The sequence below is a fragment of the Jaculus jaculus genome, chromosome 23 (genome assembly GCF_020740685.1).
Source record: "Jaculus jaculus isolate mJacJac1 chromosome 23, mJacJac1.mat.Y.cur, whole genome shotgun sequence".
Taxonomy (NCBI): Eukaryota; Metazoa; Chordata; class Mammalia; order Rodentia; family Dipodidae; genus Jaculus; species Jaculus jaculus.
The window spans coordinates 8,604,266-8,623,920 of NC_059124.1; the positions used below are offsets into that span (position 1 = coordinate 8,604,266).

Below are 19,655 nucleotides of genomic sequence, written 5' to 3' on the forward strand. Positions count from 1 at the left end.
AGAGATGGCTTAGTGGTTAAGCACTTGCCTGTGAAGCCTAAGGACCCCGGTTTGAGGCTCGATTCCCCAGGACCCACGTTAGCCAGATGCACAAGGGGGCGCATGCGTCTGGAGTTCGTTTGCAGTGGCTGGAGACCCTGGCACGCCCATATTCTCTCCCTCTCTCTCTCTCTCTCTCTCTCTCTCTCTCTCTCTCTCTCTGTCTCTGTCATTCTCAAATAAATAAATAAAACTGAATAAAATATTTTTTAAAAAAAGAGTACAAACAAGCAGGAATTTAGCAGCTGAACACCTTCCTGGCAACAGCTATCAGAAGGGAGAGGTTCAGGACAGAGGCTTTGGGAGATTGTTGGAAGTGAATACAGAAACTGAGGGGAAAGGCTATGGAATACCGGAAGTGAGAAGGTATCACTAAGAACGTGTGAGGCGACAATTTGGGTCAAACTGGGCAGATTATAAAAGGATTAAAAGTCACCTAGATGGAATTGCAGGGCAGGCTGGTCATGAAATGAACATGAATTAAAGAAATTCGATAAAGGCTCTGAGAAATCACAACTAAAATCTCGGCTCTCCTAACCCCTCTGGTTATCCTTGGCACAAAGTGGTGGCTCAGAGTGGTTCTGAAAGACCCATGAAACTGGGCCAGGCAGGTACCTCACACCCTCAAGCTTGTCTTGCCGGCACCAGGTTCCACATTGGATGGAAGATGCATTTTTTTTTAAGTTTATTTATTTTGGAGGGAGAAAGAAGCAGAGAGAGAGAGAGAGAGAGAGAGAGAGAATGGGCACACCAGGGCCTCCAGCCACTGCAAATGAACTCCAGACGCGTGTGGCCCCTTGTGCATCTGGCTGACGTGGGTCCTGGGGAATCGAACCGGGGTCCTTAGGCTTCGGCAGGCAAACGCCTTAACTGCTAAGCCATCTCTCCAGCCCGATGTGTGTGTGTGTGTGTGTTTTAAACTGGAGTCTCATTTTGAATTTTGTAGCAAGGCGAAGACATCAAAGCAAACATGAGCATAGACAATTAGCCCTTGAAAAGTTACTCACTTTCCTAAAGGCCCCTATCACTACGGCAAACCTCCTGGGCTGCCGTCTTCAGTGCTAGTCCTGTGGCGCAGAGCACAGCACAGGCCCCACAAATAAACTCCCAACACGGGTTCCCATCACGGGGCTTAATGGCCTCCTCCGTCACTAGACTTGACACTAAGTGCCTTTGGACTCTTCAGCTTGGAGCTTCCTCAGAAGCCCAGGATGGGCCACCACACAGCGTATTCTGAGGCCTTTCTCCATAAGGATCCAATAGCTGTGTGAGACAATGGCGCCTTGGAAGGAAGAGCTGCGCTCACGGGAGCGACTTGTAGAAAAGGACATTTGTGCCCAAGCTTGAGAATGTTTCCCACAGAGCAGCCTACTCATAGCTCCCATTCCCCCGGTCCCACCATGTCTAGCTCTAAACACCCTGTAAGCGCCTCACTGACTGAGGTTCTTGATCTAATGCTTTAAATGCGCATATCTGTAAAAAAAAAAAATGGGCTGGAGGGATGGCTTAGTGGTTAAGGCGTTTGCCTGCAAAGCCAAAGGACCCAGGTTTGATTCCCCAGGACCCACGTAAGCCAGATGCCCAAGGTAGTGCATGCATCTAGAGTTTGTTTGCAGTGGCTGGAAGCCCTGGTGTGCCCATTCATTCTCTCTCTCTCTTTCTCAAATAAATAAATTAAAAATAAAACCATATGATGAATGGATTCAGCCAGTTACAGTGAGGACAAGTCATTAACTTTCTAGTTTCTCCATACATAAGGCGAATGTGTTTGACTACTTGGACTCCCAAGATGTTTTCCCCCTAAAAGTAGAAAAAAAAAAAAAAACAAGGGCTGGGGAGGTGGCTTAGCCGTTAAGCACTTGCCTGTGATGCCTAAGGACTCTGGTTCGAGGTCACCCAGGACCCACATAAGCCAGATGCACAAGGTGGTGGGTGCACGCATGTAGAGTTCGTTTGCAGTGGCTGGAGGCCCTGTCGCGTCCATTCTCTCTCTCTCTATCTGCCTCTTTCTCTCTCTGTCTGTCGCTCCCAAATAAATGAATAAAAATAAACAAAAACGTATTTCAAAACATAGAAAAAAAAAACTGAACACGATTTAGGTTATTACAATGCCATTGGAGGTTATAAAGCACAGAGCAGCTGAATTAACTCAAAGAGAAAAGTAGAGGTGATACAAGGAGAGGGGAGGAACATCTCCAGCCTTTTCTTAGTCGAAGTCTGGGGGGAAGTTTCAACAAGCTAGGAGGGCCCCCAACCCTACCAAGCATGGGGATGCCCCAGCTCCAGGGCCCACGCGGCGCTTCTCAGCCTAAGGGAAAGCAGCCCCTGGGTGGGTGGGAGGCGCTTGGCAAGGACTTGCTGCCCACCAAGGCAGCTGTTGAAAGGACAGCCAGGGGCCTCTCGCCCCCAGCACGCCCACGGCGCGGGAGGGCTCCTTACCCATCGTGTTGTTGGCTCGCGAACAGGCCGTGCGCTTCAGAATCTCGTGCACCTAAAAGGGAAGGACAGACAGCAGCCCGTGAACACCTGGGCCACGCCGGGCATCGCCGCCTCCTGTGCGGCTGGCAGGGCCGGATGGAGGCCTGGGGGGAGGGGTCCCAGGCGCCTAGGGCCCCTCGCAGGGAGGGGACGCCAAGCATGTGCCCAGCTCATGGCCCGCCTGTCAGACCCAGTCAAGCTTGAGCACTTTGAGGAAGCAAAGAATTTAACGAATTTAACCCCTCACACGCACTTCCCTCTTGCACCCCTCCCTTGGAAAAAAATAAATAGATAAATAAATTCATAAAAGGCTTGAGCTGGGCGTGGTGGCACACGCCTTTAATCCCAGCACTCAGGAGGCAGAGGTAGGAGGATCGCCGTGAGTTCGAGGCCACCCTGAGACTCCATAGTGAATTCCAGGTTAGCCTGAGCTAGAGCAAGACCCTACCTTGAAAAGCCAAAATAAAATTAAATTAACAAAAATAAATAAAAGGCTATAAACTGACTGCAGAGACAGGCAGGGAGACAAACAGAGGCCAGCCGGGAACTCCCTGTCTGCCTGGCAGGTGGAGCCTCAGGAAAGGCCTTGGCATGCAAGGCATGGGCTCCTTCGCAAGCCAGACGCACTGTTGACTGTCAGGCCTGGGTGACTGCTGGGAAATGGCAGGACACACAGACGCAAGGGGCCCGCCGGCAGAGAGCCCGTTCCTGCCCGCATCGTGCCTCATCAAGGGGCCCGAGACACCAGACGGGCTTGGGAAAGCGCTCGGTGCTCCAAGACAGCACCTGCACTTGCCTTCTTATTTTCTCCGAGATTTTCCTGAGCTCCCCCTCGGAGGTGCTGACCGCAACACAGTCTACGCATCCCTTCCCGACGCCTCTCGTAAAACAAAGAACTGGGCGCACTGCTCCATGGCATCTGAGCCTCAACACCCACGCGCCTGGCAGGTGTGGAGCACACCACCTGAGGCCTTGTTGAGGGAATCTTCTCTCACACAGACGGGGGGCTCTCTGCAGCAAATTTGGGACAGCGTGAAGCCACTGGCCAGCTGTTGATCTCCTGGGTGGGAGTCTCAAGCCTTAGCCAGGCTCAAAAGAGATGCTGGGGCAAAGGGTATCTGGTCTGGAACAAACAACTGAGCTGGGCAGACACCAGCAAAGTAGAGGGCACGGGGCGGCATCAGCAGGCCGGAGCAAGCTACGGGACAAAAAAGCCTCTTTTCTGCCCTTTTCAGACACTAAGGGGGACTGAGGAGAGGGCGGCGGAGGAGGAAGAAAGAAGGATGGCTGAGAGATGTGCAACCCCATCATTCTTCACACTCCATGTTTTATTTTCCACCCACAGACTGGAGGGGGTGTAAATAAGTAACATCCAGCAGAATGGGGCCCAACAGTGTTTAATATGGCGTAGTAATTCAACAGCAATAATAATTAGGAACAGCATTTACATGGCATTGTATTATTTTACAAGCACTTTGCAATTTAGCGGTGGGGGGGTGGGGGTGAGGAGGTAATCTCTACAACACCCTGTAATTCCTTCCCCACAGTGGTGGACCAAAGCCATGGTGAGATTTAACTGGCTCATAATAGCATCAAAGAAAGCAGAAAGTTTACACCCTTTCCCATAGGAAGAAATAATAAATCATATGTCCTAAAACATGACACGAAGGGACCAAACATGCTTTCTGACACATCTTGAAAGCAAGAGTTGAAGCTAGTTGTCTGTGTGCCTTGAAAAGGTCTGTGTGCCTTTGTCTGGTCGCTTCTTTATGGCCAGTTGGCTGGGAAGTCCCTCTAAGTCTCCGATCCTTCCTCCCACCCCGAGTGGAAATATAAGTTTATTTTTTCCCCTAGGGTCTAGTGGAATATCACTTGCATGTTTCCCTTGGAGATGGGGTATGAGTTCTAGCTCACCCTGGGGCCCTCTTTCCCTCTTCTACCCATGGCCAAGTGAGTCCTCGAAAGATAAAGAATAAACTAATGAGGGCTAGAGAGATGTCTTAGCGGTTAAGCGCTTGCCTGTGAAGCCTAAGGACCCCGGTTCGAGGCTCAATCCCCCAGGACCCACGTTAGCCAGATGCATAAAGGGGGCGCACGCGTCTGGAGTTCATTTTCAGTAGCTGGAGGCCCTGGCGTGCCCATTCTCTCTCTCTCTCTATCTGCCTCTTTCTCTCTGTGTCTCTTTCAAATAAATAAAAATAAACAAAATTATTAAAAAAAATAAACTAATGAGGAAAATAAAGATGATAAAATAAAAGATACTGTATGGCTGGAGATGGGCCCCAGGGACAGAGGTCAGCTGCAGATCTGACCACACACCCTCCACAACTCAAAGCCCTTGAATCAAAGGCAATAAATGGCCGGGTGTGGTGGCGCACGTCCCAGCACCAGGGAGGCAGAGGTAGGAGGATCACCGTGAGTTCAAAGCCAACCTGAGACTACATAGTGAATTCCAGGGGTCAGCCTAGGCTATTGTGAGACGCTACCTTGAAAAAACAAAAAAAAAAGGGGGGGGGAGGCAATAAATGAAGAAACAAATTAGAAGCAGGGCTACAGTGATGAATGGTGGCTATCTGTTCAACGGCTGGCTGACTTCCTATCACATAAGCTCACGAGACTGCCGTGGAGGCTGAGAGAGCATGCGTGACGTAAGCAGAGCCAACATGGGGAACGCTGTGTCTCGTCTGGTTCTAACGACTAACCAGTGAGTTCTCTTTCAGTGCCTTGCTTCTCAGAGCCTCAGCCTCCCTACCTGTAAACCAGGAGGATCTCATTGACTGGTTCAAAGTTCCCGCCATCTCTGACACCCCTTTCAAACCCGAGACAGAGAAGTCATTGCCTGTTTCTCATGCTACTAAGACGAGAAGGCTCCTTGGATGCTCTACGCGGCATCACCGAGCAATTCATGACGGGAAGTAGCAGGGAGAACAATGGAATGCCCAGCCAGTAATGCCTAGCCAGTAATGGAGTACCCAGCCTCTCCCAACCCCCTTCCAAGCCCGGCACACCCCTTACTTACAATGCGGCTGCGAGTAGCATTGTCAAAGAAAGTGTCCTTTTCCTGGATGTTATACCTAGAGGTACCAAGAAAGCACAGGTGAACTCACTCCGGCCCTGAGACCACCTCCTCTCTCAGCCCAGAGCACACCCACACACCCACACACACTCACACAATGCTGTGTGGATATTTGTTTTGACCCGGCAGTTCTGAGAATTCGTCATAGGGATTTATCAAAAGAAAAGAACGGAAGCGAAGGAAAATTGATGCAAATGAAAATACTTCTTACACGGGCTGGAGAGATGGCTTAGCGGTTAAGCATTTGCCTGTGAAGCCTAAGGACCCCGGTTCGAGGCTCGATTTCCCCAGGACCCACGTTAGCCAGATGCACAGGGGAGCGCATGCATCTGGAATTCGTCCGCAGTGGCTGGAAGCCCTGGCACGTCCATTCACTCTGTCTCTATCTGCCTCTTTATCTCTCTGTCATTTTCGAATAAATAAATAAAAATAATTTAAAAAAATACTTCTTACAAAGTCATTATGGAGATAAGAAGTGATTCCAAAATTGGTATAAAAGAGCATCATTCCAGCCATTGAAAATGACAATTATAAACATTCTGAGCAAAAAGATTATACAATGATAGAGAAATGTTATGCTATAACAAGTTTTCAGAATGAAAACACATGGAAAATAGGCCTGTGTGCCTAGACAACAGCAGTGACTATGCAAAAGAAAGGAAGGAAAGAAGGAGGGACGGGAGCCTAGTTTCAGGGTATTAGGATTACAATTACTTGTATTTTTAGATTTTCACTTCACATGATCGTTGTCATTAGATACCAAGCTCAATTATATAAGGCCTGCGTGTGTTCTAAACGTCGTACGCTGAACATTCACTCCCTAAGAGCAGCCGGAAACCACCTGCCACTTGGAAGGCCGGGGCAGGAGAAAGTAGAGTTTCGGGCCAGCCTGGGTTACAAAGCAAGACTCTGTCCGAAACAAAACAACCACAACAACAAAAAATCAGCACCTGGGGGCCTGTGAGATATTCCTCATGGCTTCTGGCCCCGGGCCCTTTGCTGAAGACGCAAAGATGGCTGAGTGGCTCCCAACTCCCCCGGGACCCCAGTCCACCATGAGGGCATTGGTGTCTCCAAAGGACTGGCGCGGGGGGCAGATCACGACACTGTGTACACCACAGATGTGAAAGGTCCAAAGATGGAGTGAAGGCTTCCAGCTGGGAAGAACAGAGTTTTCTAGAGATGAAGGCGGCTGGTCGCTGGACTTGAAGGACAACGGAAGTCCAATGAACGGAGGTGTAAGAGGCGTTCAGAGGCCAGCCTCTTCGTGGGAGAAGAAAGCCGGGGGGGGGGGGGCAAAAATAGTAGCAGGCAAGGGACAAATGAGCACGCTGGGGCTGGAGGGATGGCTCAGCGGTTAAGGCGCTTGCCTACAAAGCCAAAGGACCCAGGTTTGATTCCCCAGGACCCACGTTAGACAGATGCACAGGGGGCACGCACGCATCTGGAGTTCATTTGCAGAGGCTGGAGGCCCTGCCGTGCCCACTCTCTCTCTCTCTCTCTCTCTCTCTCTCTCTCTCTCTCTCTCTCTCTCTCTCTCTCCCTCTTTCTCTGTCAAATAGCTAAATTAATTAATTTTTAAAAATCATGAGCCACCACACTCAGAACTCATTTAAAATAATAATAATAATAATAATAATAACCATGCTGGTCCTGTCTGGGCCACATACACTTGGGCTGGCCCTGGATGATGGTGCCCTCCAGGTAACTTCACAATGGAAGTGTGGAGACTCACTGAGGAGCAGCGTGCACGCGTGTGTAACGTCACTACCTATCATGATGGGGGAGAGGGAGGGATTCTCCAGGGAGCTCGGGAACACCGCCCTGCAACTGCTGCCTCGGGAAAGCTGGCGAGACCCCCTGTTTTCTCTGTCCCCCCCCCCTTGCCACTCCCTTGCCTCGGTCGCTGACAACTTACCTCCCTGCGCCCCCTTTCCCGGAGTTCCCTCGCTTCTCACCCCTCGGCTAAGGCTGCCCTCTCCAGATGTTTCCCAAGTGGACATTCCGGCGGATTCTGCTCACCCTTCCTCGGTGGGATGGCATCACCCCAGAATCAAGAAGAGCACAAAGCCGGGCGTGGTGGCGCACGCCTTTCATCCCAGCACTCGGGAGGCAGAGGTAGGAGGATCACCTTGAGTTCAAGGCCACCCTGAGACTACAGAATGAATGCCAGGTCAGCCTGAGCTAGAGTGAGACCCTATCTCAAAAAACCAAAAAGAAGAAGAAGAGGAGGAGGAGGAGGAGGAGGAGGAAGAGCGCAGAATACAGAAATCTGGAAACCTCGCCCTTCCTTTGCTCAAGTTGCTCACGTCTGGTGGAAACCCCACTGGATACGCTGGGCAGAGGAACCTCGCAGCACAAAGAAAACAGAAGTCTGACCTCTTTCCCTTGCACAGAGCCACTGTGTAGAACTGGCTGTCCCCAGCTCACCGTCCACCATATATAGTGGCCAAATGACGGGTGTTCTGGGAAAAATTCCCGGGGCAATTTTGGGGTCACCTCTCAAGGGAAGCGGTGTCCCGGGACTAGCTACCACTTCACCCTGAGAGCATCGTCTGTCCCTAGCTCCCGGGCCCTTGTGAGCACAGGGCTCAGAGATGGTGGCATCCTGGTTTCCTGCGCCTCTCATACTCACAGGTACATTTTCTCCCTGGAGAACGGGTAGCAGAGCCTCTTCACCTTGCTGCTGTGCTCGGGAACTCGGGGCTGCAGCGGAGAGCTCAGCTTCTGCACGAGGGCCTGGAGCTTCTTCGCGACGCTGCCTCCGGCTTTGATCTCGTACATCTACGGGAAACAAAAAAGGCGACCACCTGGCACACCCGGAGAAGAGCGAGGTCACAGTCGGCGTCACCGCCGCACCGGGCATCACCTGTGCTCCCGGAGGAGACGCTCTGGGCCACCGGAAGACTGGCAGAGACAAACAGGGCCTTTCCTTTCCCCATCTTTTCTTTCCGAAAGAAGCCGGTCTCAACCGTATGTAATGTGGAAATGGCCAACATAGAGAAGCAGCCACCATCCGCACACTCTGTCATGCCATCTTAAGGCCCACCACGTGACAACCACCCTATTTCCACTGGACCAATGCATATACAATCATTGTATAGAAAAATGGCAGGCGTTTCAGCCGCCTAGCCAGGCAGGATGTGCCCACTGGTACGATTGTGTGGCATGTCCGTTATGGGGGAAAACAACTGCTCTCTAATTGGATTTGAGGCCTGCCCCGTGGGAGGGAATTTAGACCTGATTCTTTTTTTTTTTTTTAATTTATTTATTTGAGAGCGACAGACACAGAGAGAAAAACAGATAGAGGGAGAGGGAGAGAATGGGCGCACCAGGGCTTCCAGCCTCTGCAAATGAACTCCAGACGCGTGCGCCCCCTTGTGCATCTGGCTAACGTGGGACCTGGGGAACCGAGCCTCGAACCGGGGTCCTTAGGCTTCACAGGCAAGCGCTTAACCGCTAAGCCATCTCTCCAGCCCTAGACCTGATTCTTAAAAGCTAGTCAAAAGTCTATGGATGGGAAGATCATATATATCCCAAGGGGAAGTGACGACTGTTGTTTAGCTAAATGGATGTGTTATGTTCAGCAAGTTGTTAATAGCTGGCAAAGTAAAAAAAAAAAAAAAGATATGACAGAGACAAAGCAGCCCAAAATAGACAGAGGGCTTTGGCAGTTTAAAGACAGACAGGAGGCGGGTTGGAGAGATGGCCTAGCAGTTAAGTAAGTGCTTGCCTATGAAGTCTAAGGACCCCGGTTCGAGGCTCGATTCCCCAGGACCCACGTTAGCCAGATGCACAAGGGGGCGCATGCGTCTGGAGTTCATTTGTGGTGGCTGGAGGCCCTGGTGCGCCCATTCTCTCCCTCTCTCTCTCTCTCTCTCTCTTTTACACACACACACACACACACACAAATAAATAAATAAAACTAAACAAAAGAAAGGAAGTAACAGCAGCTGCTGAGGCGTGTGGAAAATGCCCTGCAGAAGACGATGCAGCTCAGCAGAGTTGATGAGAGGAAGAACTTCTCGCAGTCGTTTGGTTATACAGACTGATAGAAAAAAAAGGAGGGAAGCAGGGCGTGGTGGCGCACACCTTTAATACCAGCACTCGGGAGGCAGAGGTAGGAGGATTGTCATGAGTTCAAGGCCACCCTGAGATGACAGAGTTAATTCCGGTTCAGCCTGGACCAGAGTGAGACCCTACCTCAAAAAAACAAACAAAAAAAAAAAAAAAAAGGAAGGGGGAAGAAACCTCTAGACCAAATAACTAAAACATAACTACATTATATATATGTAACTGTATATACTAGTATTTTTCTATGCTTTTTGACTTAACTTCAGTTATAAAATTCATACAGTTAGTTCTGTGTACAAATACACCCAAACCATAGGAGAATATTAACTAAATGCTGAAAAATTTTCCTTTCACTTTTGACCCAGACCCACCCTTCTCTCCAAAGGAACCCCTCTACCGACACTGACAGTATATCTTATCCCAGTTCTTCATGCCTATCTGGGCCCCTCTTTTCATACCCAGGCTCACAGTGCACACAGTAGTCCACAGCTTGCTTTTTCTCATTTATCACTATGTTACAGATGTCTCTCCGAGTCAATTAATGAAGAGCTGCCTTAATGGGTGCTTAACACTGCGTGGCAAACAGGAATCCTAGTGTGTTGAGTCACTTCCCTAATGGGCATTTATTTTACTTCCTATGCATGTTTTATCTTGTTTTACCACATTTATTTTTTAGCATTTTTATTTATTTATTTATTTACAAGCACAGAGACAGGGAGAGAGAGAGAGAAGGAAGAAGAGGAAGAGGTTATGAATGGGCATGCCAGGGCTTCTTGCTGTTGCAAACAAACTCCAGACACATGCCACTTTGTGCATCTGGCTTTGTGTGGGCACTGGGAAATCAAATCCAAGTTAGGAGGCTTTGTAAGCGAGCTCTTTTAACCACTGAGCAATCTTCCCAGTCCTTTAACCACATGTCCATTAACATAGCTTTATAAATCTTTTTGATGAATAAAGCTTAAACAGATATAAGACATTCTAGTACAAAATTCAAGTTTTGTTCGAGGCTGATTAAGTGGGATGGCTATCATCGGGTGCTTGTTGTAGACAGTTCCACATTGCTAGAACATCAACACCCGAACCAGGCACAGTTTGGGGGCGGGGGGAAGGGATGGATTTCAGTCCTACAGATCCAGGGGAGAAGTTCCATCAGTGATTGAGGAAGCTGCTTCCATACATCCCAGCAGAGAGAAATGAGCAAACAGCCCGTAAAAACCAAAAGCAGCCACGGCCACAGGCAGCAGGGGCCCTGCCTGAGCTCAGACCTCTCTGCATGCCTTTGAGGCTGGAAATCAGAGCCTCCTCCAAGAACACATTAGGGCTGGACCCCAGGATCTATCCCAGTGACACCTCCTCCAGCCAGACAGCAGGAGAACCGAGTATTAAGCTTTAATAAAATACCTGAGTCTGGGGGGGGGGTGTATATATTCAAACTACCACAGTCCTCAAGGGGTTCCCACAGGTACATGCATAAAGACTCGGTCCCCAGAGTGGTGATACTGAGTGCTGTGCCCCTTTAAGAGGAGCCTAGTGGGCGGTCCTTAGGTAATGGGGTCCTGTCCTTGAAACAAGTACCCTGCCTATTCTTTCTCCTGCCTCTGTCCAGGAAGCCCTCACACTGACAAACACTCTTGTCATGATATGAGGCAGGGGAATCTTGAACTTGCAGCAGCCCAAATACGCTTCTCTTTATCAAGTAGCCTATGGCAAGTGTTTTGGTAGATGGGATGTTCCTGGTAGACCGCATATTCTTGTATCCTGTATTTAATCTACCAGGGCTACCCTTTGCTACTTCCACACCGGACCCTTACTTATATTTCTGCAGCACCATTTGGTCAAGGTGCTTCCTTATGAAAACATTTCAGTGGGATGAGGGAACAGGGACAAAAGGAGGAAATAAGAAAGAATTGTTGGGCTAGAGAGATGGCTTAGCAGTAAAGATGCTTGCCAGTGAAGCCTAAGGACACTCCAGGTCCCACATAAGCCAGATGCACTAGGTGACTCAAGAGCAAGGTCACACAGCCATGCTAGGGGCTGCACGTGTCTGGTCTTCCGTTGCAGTGGCTGGAGGCCCTGGCATACTAATTCTCTCTCTCTCGCTCTCTCTCTTAAAAAAAAAAAAAAAAAAAAAAGGCAAAGAACAATGATCAAAAACATACATTATAAACATGTATGAAAACTGTGAATAAAATGTTTTTAAATTTGTTCACAGTTCACACAATTTTCTTGAAATAAACATAAAAATTCTTCACCAAGCGCATGGCACATTCTAAGAGATGTCACCAAATTTATTTGCCTCATGATCCCTTGCTTTCAGCAGCCAGCTTCTGGACATCTTGTTAGCTCTTCTCAAACGATGAGCCTTCTCCAACCTTCATCTCCTCCCCAAACTCCACAAGTGAGTGAGGCTTTATTCTTGAACCTTCACCCAACAATCACTTCTTACAAAAAGAATTTCATAGGTTCCAGAAGAAGGCAAGGCTTGTGTTCATGGTATTTTATGGACCAAAATTCCCTTTCCTTATAAGACACATCACAGTTGTTAATTCCACATTTATTTGAATTATTACTTGGAAAGTGTCTACTTTCCCCTACCAGACCATGGTTTCCATAGGAGCAGGATGCTTTACACACTGCTGTATATCTCTGAGGATATGACTCAATGACGACAAATCTGGAGACAATCAGCCAAAACAGTGGCCACAAGAGGAGACAAGAACCATAGATAACAGATAACTGAACAAAAGACAATGGAGGAGCCCAGGCCCTCATGTGAGCAATCACTGGCCAGCAGACACAGGTGAGCCCAGGCCCTCAGATGACAGATCACTGACAGCAGATACTGGAGGAGCCCAGTCCTCAGATGATGGATCACTGACCAACAGACACTGGGGGAGCCCAGGCCCTCGGATGACAGATCACTGACCAGCAGACACTGGAGGAGCCCAGGCCCTCAGATGACGGATCACTGAACAGCAGACACAGGTGAGCCCAGGTCCTCAGATGACAGATCACTGACCAGCAGACACTGGAGGAGCCCAGGCCCCCGGATGACAGATCACTGACCAGCAGGCACTGGAGGAGCCCAGGCCCTCAGATGACAGATCACTGACCAGCAGACACTGGAGGAGCCCAGGCCCTCAGATGACGGATCACTGAGCAGCAGACACTGGAGGAGCCCAGTCCTCAGATGACGGATCACTGACTAGCAGACACTGGAGGAGCCCAGGCCCTCAGATGACAGATCACTGACCAGCAGGCACTGGAGGAGCCCAGGCCCTCGGATGACGGATCACTGAACAGCAGACACTGGAGGAGCCCAGGTCCTCAGATGACGGATCACTGAGCAGCAGACACTGGAGGAGCCCAGTCCTCAGATGACTGCTTACTACCCTGGTAGAAATAAACCTCTATTGGGAATAAGCCAAAATCCTCAGGCCTTCTGTTGATCAACATTTTTATCCCTGTGCCAGGTGTTTCAAAGCCACTCATGTGCCTAGCATACAGTCCCCTCAGGGAACTGAGGCAGAAAGTTAGCAGAGGAACTCCAAATACTTCCTGAGCCTAAAGTTGGCCATGAATCTGGTAATCCCATTTAGAGAAATAAGCCTATGGCCACAGGCTGCTGTGATGTCTTTATTAGGACTGGGAGTGTAATTAGGGTAAGTTTTGGCTGATTGCTGATTTGAGGGAGCACTCTAAATCTCTGAAAGCAACATCATTTAATCTTGAGAATAAACACCAAGAAAAGCCAGTCATCACCCACCCATGCCCCAGAAACCCACACTGACCTCTATACATAGCCACAACCCCAAAGACCCTGCCCAAACATCCTATGGCTGAAACATCATAGCAGATTTCGGCTGGAAAGAGGTGTCTAAGGATTTGGGGATTCTATGGGGGGACAGTGGACCCAGGGGCATCTTCACAATAAAGCATGTGTCAGTAACCTCATTGTACAATGCCATGAACACCAGCCTTAGAGGGAAAAAAGACCCTCTTGCCTTCCACATCCTTATATGTCATTCCTGGACTTGAATCTGCCTCATTTCCTTTTGTACCCAGATCATCCCTCCGTCTCCTTTATCCCCAAGGTTTACATCCACTTTCCCAGGAAACCCTCCTGGCCTCCTCGCTCTCAGTCACACTTGCTCAAGCGCCTGCATCTTAAATTTGCCTTTTGATGACTTGTCAGTTTCTAATTGCTGGTCCGCCTCTCTGCTCTCCAGTAGACTGTGGGGTTCTGTTCCCCGGGCGCTAGGCCCCAGTGTAAAGAACACAGTATTTCTAACTGACAGGATTAAGTGAGGTCCTGGTCCTTGCCGACACGCACTCCCTGCGTCACTTTGTACCAGATGTTCCACGCTCAGCAGTTTCTTTACCTCTACGGGAAAACTAGAACATGTTCATTTCTCACCATGGCACACTTAGCATTCCTCCTGACAAAATCCAAACACTCACACAACATACGTGAGACTACGGCTTTCAAGGCCCCAGACATGAGGCAATAGGGAGCACAGAAATCCCTGAGGAACAGGACAAGGAGAGGCCAGTGGTTGCTGTAGGAGTTTGCCTCAAGTGGCAAAGGGGGAGCTGATACAGTTCCTATCAGTTAAGGAGACAGAAAGGGAAAGGAAACCAAGGCAAGAAGTCATAGGCTATGACGGGTGTAAAGCCTGCTCTTGTCTGGATAAATGCATATACAACTCTCACCAAACTGGCCTGAAAGCGCTACACTTAGTGTTCATATTCATATACTAAACGCTACTCTCACTTCTGGCTAGAGAAGCTTCTGTTTTCAGATGGCAGTGACCACTGGGATGACCCAAAAGGCAACACAGTGCTGAGAAGAAGGGACGGAGGAGTGTCCAGCACCAGAACGTCTCTATCACACCCTCCAAGGCTCAGGGTCCATTGCGGAAGAGGTGGCGGAAAGAATGTGAGAGCCAAAGGAAGGGCACCACTCCTTACGTACAACCGTCCGGACAGAAATTGGCCTCAATATGTACAACCTCGACATCAAAATAAAAGAGAGACTAGCTGAGAGAGGAGGGGATATGATGGAGAGAGGAGTTATGAAGGGGACGGTGGGGGAGGGGAGGGAATTACCATGGTTTATTCTCTGTAAGTATAAAAGTTGTCATTAAAAAATATATATATATATATATGTATATACACAATAGCCAGGAACAGTGGTGCACGCCTTTAACCCCAGCACTGGGGAGACAGAGGTAGGAGGATCGCCGTGAGTTTGAGGCCACCCTGAGACTCCATAGTGAATTCCAGGTCAGCCTGGGCTAGTGTGGCCTATCTCGAAAAACCAAAAACCAAAAACCAAAATATATACACACACACACACACACACACACACGCACACACACACAATAAAAAAACAAACTCATAGGCTACAGTACTTGAGAGACAAGCACCAGGAACCCCAGATAACTGTGTAAGGTGCCCCTTGCACAGACAGCAGCATAACTGTCAGGAAACAGTCGAGACCGCCAAAAGACACATCTGGAGGGGACACCTTCTTCCGCCAGCCAGAGGGGAAAGCCCTGTAATCCGCGGGGGCACCGGGTGAACTCCGGTTGACTCGGTAATTAGCCTTACACCGAAAGCTCCTCTAGGCCCACTTAACAAATCGTAAAAGAAGGGACGGGACTAACCAGCTTTGAAAGGATTTTCCCCGAGCCTGACATGCCTTGGCGTTCAAAGGCTTAATGGAGAAGCAGCGCGCACACCATCAGCCCGCGAGCATCGGCAGACCCCGGCCCGGGCCAGGCCCTCGGCCTGCGGGCTGATCGCGGGGCTGCGCGGCGGCGGCCAGTGGCCCTGGCTTTGCGGAGCACCTACGCAAGGAACAAGTCGGTGGGGCCGGGGGAGGCATGCCAGGCAGGAGGGTAGCAGCTCTGAGCGCCAGGAGACGACGAAGCCAAGGCTGGGCGGACCAGGGACTTGCCAGAGTCATTGGGGAAATCCTGGGTGTCCCTCCCGGGCCTTTGACCTTGGCCCTAATGGCCTTTGATCCTCGGTGGGCTCCATGGCATCCCCCTAAGGAGGAAGCAGACAAGTGCACACTTCCAGCTCCCACCAAGCACAGCAGGCCAGTTTCTCCTTCTGCCGTCTCCGAAAGGCACCCAGTGCCCCTTTCCTCTTATTAATACAATCAGTAGTGGCATCATTATTACTGTTATTCTTGGACATCAGAGAATTATGAACATCCTCAGAAATGGCAAGACACATGTTAGCCAGCTGTTCCCCATTATGCAACCCCCCCAACCCCTGGGTACACGATACGCCTTTCATGTGCTTAAAATCATAAATAATTTTTAAAGTATGTTGCTCTTACTTTTTTTTTTTTTTATTCCCGGCCTCAAATGTGGTTTTCATAAAAGCTTGCTTTGGCCTCACTGTCACAGTCTAAGGGGTTGACGGAGACTTCTTTCTTCTTACTCCTTTCTTTGCCATTCATCTCCCTTAGCCTCCCCAAACCGCCAGGGAAGCACAGCAGTGTGGTCTGAGGGCTCGCTGACGCCTTCCGGAGGCGCAGGGCATCGAGGTTCTAGCCACGGCTGTCTCAGGCAGGATTACAAGTCCTCACTTTACAGACAAGGAAATGGATGTGTCATAGAAATTTTAACTAATGTGTCCAAGGTCACACAGATATTATGAAGGGCCAGTGACCACAAATATCAAGGACAAGGTATAGCAAAGTTAAGCTATAAATGCTATCATTTTGGTGATCCTTGGATCACTTTCATCCACAGTGGTCTGCAAAGGCCTCTCCCTGCAACTGGCGAGAAAGTAGAGCCAGGAATACAGACCAGGCATAACGACGGGGCAGGGTGCCCAGCTAGAGGGGCACCGTGTCCTCGGTGGAAATAAATTCAGATTCCTTGTCTCCTTGCCGGTTTGTATTTTCTTCTATTACCCCAGCAATCACTCCATCATTGGGGCACAACTCTTTTTATTTATTAATATGTTTATACATTTATTTATTAAGTATATTATTACTTATTGCAAATTGATATATCTCTTCTCATGGCACGTCACTCATCTCGACAGACAGAATTGGTCTGAAAACTATCTCGTGGCCTAGGCCGCCCCCCGTAATGTAAAAAAAAAAAAAAAAAGGCTTGAGACAGGGCTGGAGGGATGGCTTAGTGGTTAAGGCATTTGCCTGCAAAGCCAAAGGACCCAGGTTCAATTCCCCAGGACCCACATAAGCCAGATGCACAAAGGTGGTACATGTGTCTGGAGTTCATTTGCAGCAGCTAGAGGTCCTGACATGCCCATTCATATTCTCTCTCTCTCTCTCTCCCCCTCAAACAAATAAATAAAAAGAAAATAATTTTTAGTATATACTATGCTCACCAAACTTCCCAGTAAGCACTTCTCTTAATGTTCATACCCATATATTAATGCTATTCTCACTTTTGGTAGAGAACCTTCTCTTTTCAGATGGCAGTGACCTTGGGATGATTCAGAAGGCACCATGGTGCTGAGAAGTGACAGGAGTGCTCAGTACTGCAATTCCTCTATCACACCTTCCAAGGCTCAGAGTCCATTGCAGAAAGAATGTAAGAGCCAAAGGAAGGGTAGGACTCCTTACAACGTGCTCCTCCAGACACAAAATGGCCTGGATATCCATGACCTCAAAGTGACTGACACTACCTACCCAAGTCCATCATAACAGGGGGAAAAGATGATGACATCAAAATTAAAGAGAGACTGATTGAAAGGGGGAGGGGATATGATGTAGAGTGGAGTTTCAAAGGGGAAAATGGGGGGCAGAGAGGGAATTATCATGGGATATTGTTTACAATTATGGAAGTTGTCAATAAAAATATTTTTTAAAAAATAAAATACTTTTTAAAAGCTTCAGACGCACAGAGAGACTGACGAGATGAACGTGGGCACTAGATGGGCAAGAACAGGCAGTTGTGCTGCTAATTGGACCAAGCAAAGCAAAGGGGCACAGAAGTCAAGTGGGCCACTGCTCCCGTCCCCAGGAGGGTCGGGGAGACACTTGGGCTCACACTGAACCAGGGAGGAGGAGCGCCCGGCTGTTGGACATCTGTGCTCGCTCACTGTTCATAAGTCACCTTTGCCCATGCCCGTGAGTGTTAAGCCATTCCCTGACCAAAATGGAAACCCCACCAGGAGCTGCAGTGATGGGTACAACCTAGAGCCAGAAAGGAAGCCGCCTGAGTGCACGCCAGGAGCTAAGAGGCAATCTTGTGCCTCCTGCGCCTTCAGGTGACTTTTATGACGGCAGGAATGCCGTGTGTGGACAGGGATATGCTGACAAAATGTGCTTTCTCTGTTGTCTAATTCTGTTTGCGTTCATGCCTTCCACTTCTGCTGCCAGTATGTCTTCTACACATGAATGCGTGTTTGCTAACTTTTTAAAGATTTTATTTATTTAATTACTTACTTACTTATGTTTTTTTTAATTTTTATTTATTTATTTATTTATTTATTTAAGAGCGACAGACACAGAGAGAAAGACAGATAGAGGGAGAGAGAGAGAATGGGCACGCCAGGGCTTCCAGCCTCTGCAAAGGCACTCCAGACGCGTGCGCCCCCTTGAGCATCTGGCTAACGTGGGACCTAGGGAACCGAGCCTCGAACCGGGGTCCTTAGGCTTCACAGGCAAGCGCTTAACCGCTAAGCCATCTCTCCAGCCCTACTTACTTATTTACATATTTATTTGAGAGAGGGAAAGAGAGAGAGAGAATGGGCATGCCAGGGCTTCCAGCCACTGCAAATGAACTCCAGATGCATGCGTCCCCTTGTGCATCTTGGCTTACTGTGGGTCCTGGGGAACCGAACCTGAGCCCTTTGGCTTCGCAGGCAAGTGCCTTAACTGCTAAGCCATCTCTCCAGCCCAGATGTTTGCTAACTTTTAAATGTCAGGATAAAACCCAAACTTTTTTCTTTTTTTTTTTTTTTGATTTTTTTTTTAATTTTTATTAACATTTTCCATGATTATAAAATATATCCCATGGTAATTCCCTCCCTCCCCACCCCCACACTTTCCCATTTGAAATTCCATTCTCCATCATATTACCTCCCCATTACAATCATTGTAATTACATATATACAATATCAACCTATTAAGTATCCTCTTCCCTTCCTTTCTCTTTTTTTTTTTTTTAAGTTTTTATTTATTTATTTATTTGAGAGCGACAGACACAGAGAGAAAGAGAATGGGCGTGCCTGGGGCTCCAGCCACTGCAAATGAACTCCAGACGCATGCGCCCCCTTGTGCATCTGGCTAACGTGGGTCCTGGGGAACCGAGCCTCGAACCGGGGTCCTTAGGCTTCACAGGCAAGCGCTTAACCGCTAAGCCATCTCTCCAGAAAATCCAAACATTTTAAATTACATGTCTGAAGGGTCCCATAGGAGCTGTGCCCCCAGCTCCCCTCCTCAGCCACAGGCTCAGTCTGTGTTGTGCCTACGCCGGCTCCTCTCAGTTCCTCCCACAAGGGGGGCCTGGGACCATGTCTGTCCGTCTCTAGGGAAGCTCTCCTTGCCCGGCCCACCCGCCGAGCTCATGCTCTGCTGTCAGCTCAGAGCTCAGCCAGCCCCACCTCAAACAAGCTTCTTCTGGTCGCCTAGCTCATCACACACCACTCTTGATTTTCCTGGGAGTGTCTTCCCATTTACAACTGGCCATATAATGTGGATCCTCACCACATAAAGGCCACACGGGAAGACAGTCATAAGCCACTACCGCACCTAGGGCATTAATAATTCTCAGTAAGTTTCATCAGATGGGTAGATGGTAGAAGACGGAGAATGGAGGATAGAGGAATCAATGAATCAATGGATTGATGGAAGAGAAATTGATATGTTTCTAAAGGTTATATAATGAATAGATGAATCAATGGATTGATGGAAGAGAAATTGATATGTTTCTAGAGGTTATATAATGAACAGATGAATCAATGAATCAATGGATTGATGGAAGAGAAATTG

General features: G+C 48.9%; 1 protein-coding gene across 2 annotated transcripts in view; it reads right to left on the bottom strand.

The window, feature by feature from the left end:
- The window catches only part of Ano2 (anoctamin 2), a 382,845-nt gene that overhangs the window by 246,534 nt on the left and 116,656 nt on the right, over positions 1–19,655 (bottom strand). For both annotated transcript variants that reach the window (XM_045139660.1, XM_045139661.1), the window contains 3 exons: positions 8,229–8,377; positions 5,537–5,591; positions 2,479–2,530 (listed from right to left, as the gene is read on the bottom strand). In XM_045139660.1, the coding sequence (XP_044995595.1) occupies positions 2,479–2,530; positions 5,537–5,591; positions 8,229–8,377 (256 nt within the window). The remainder of the gene's footprint in view (positions 1–2,478; positions 2,531–5,536; positions 5,592–8,228; positions 8,378–19,655) is intronic.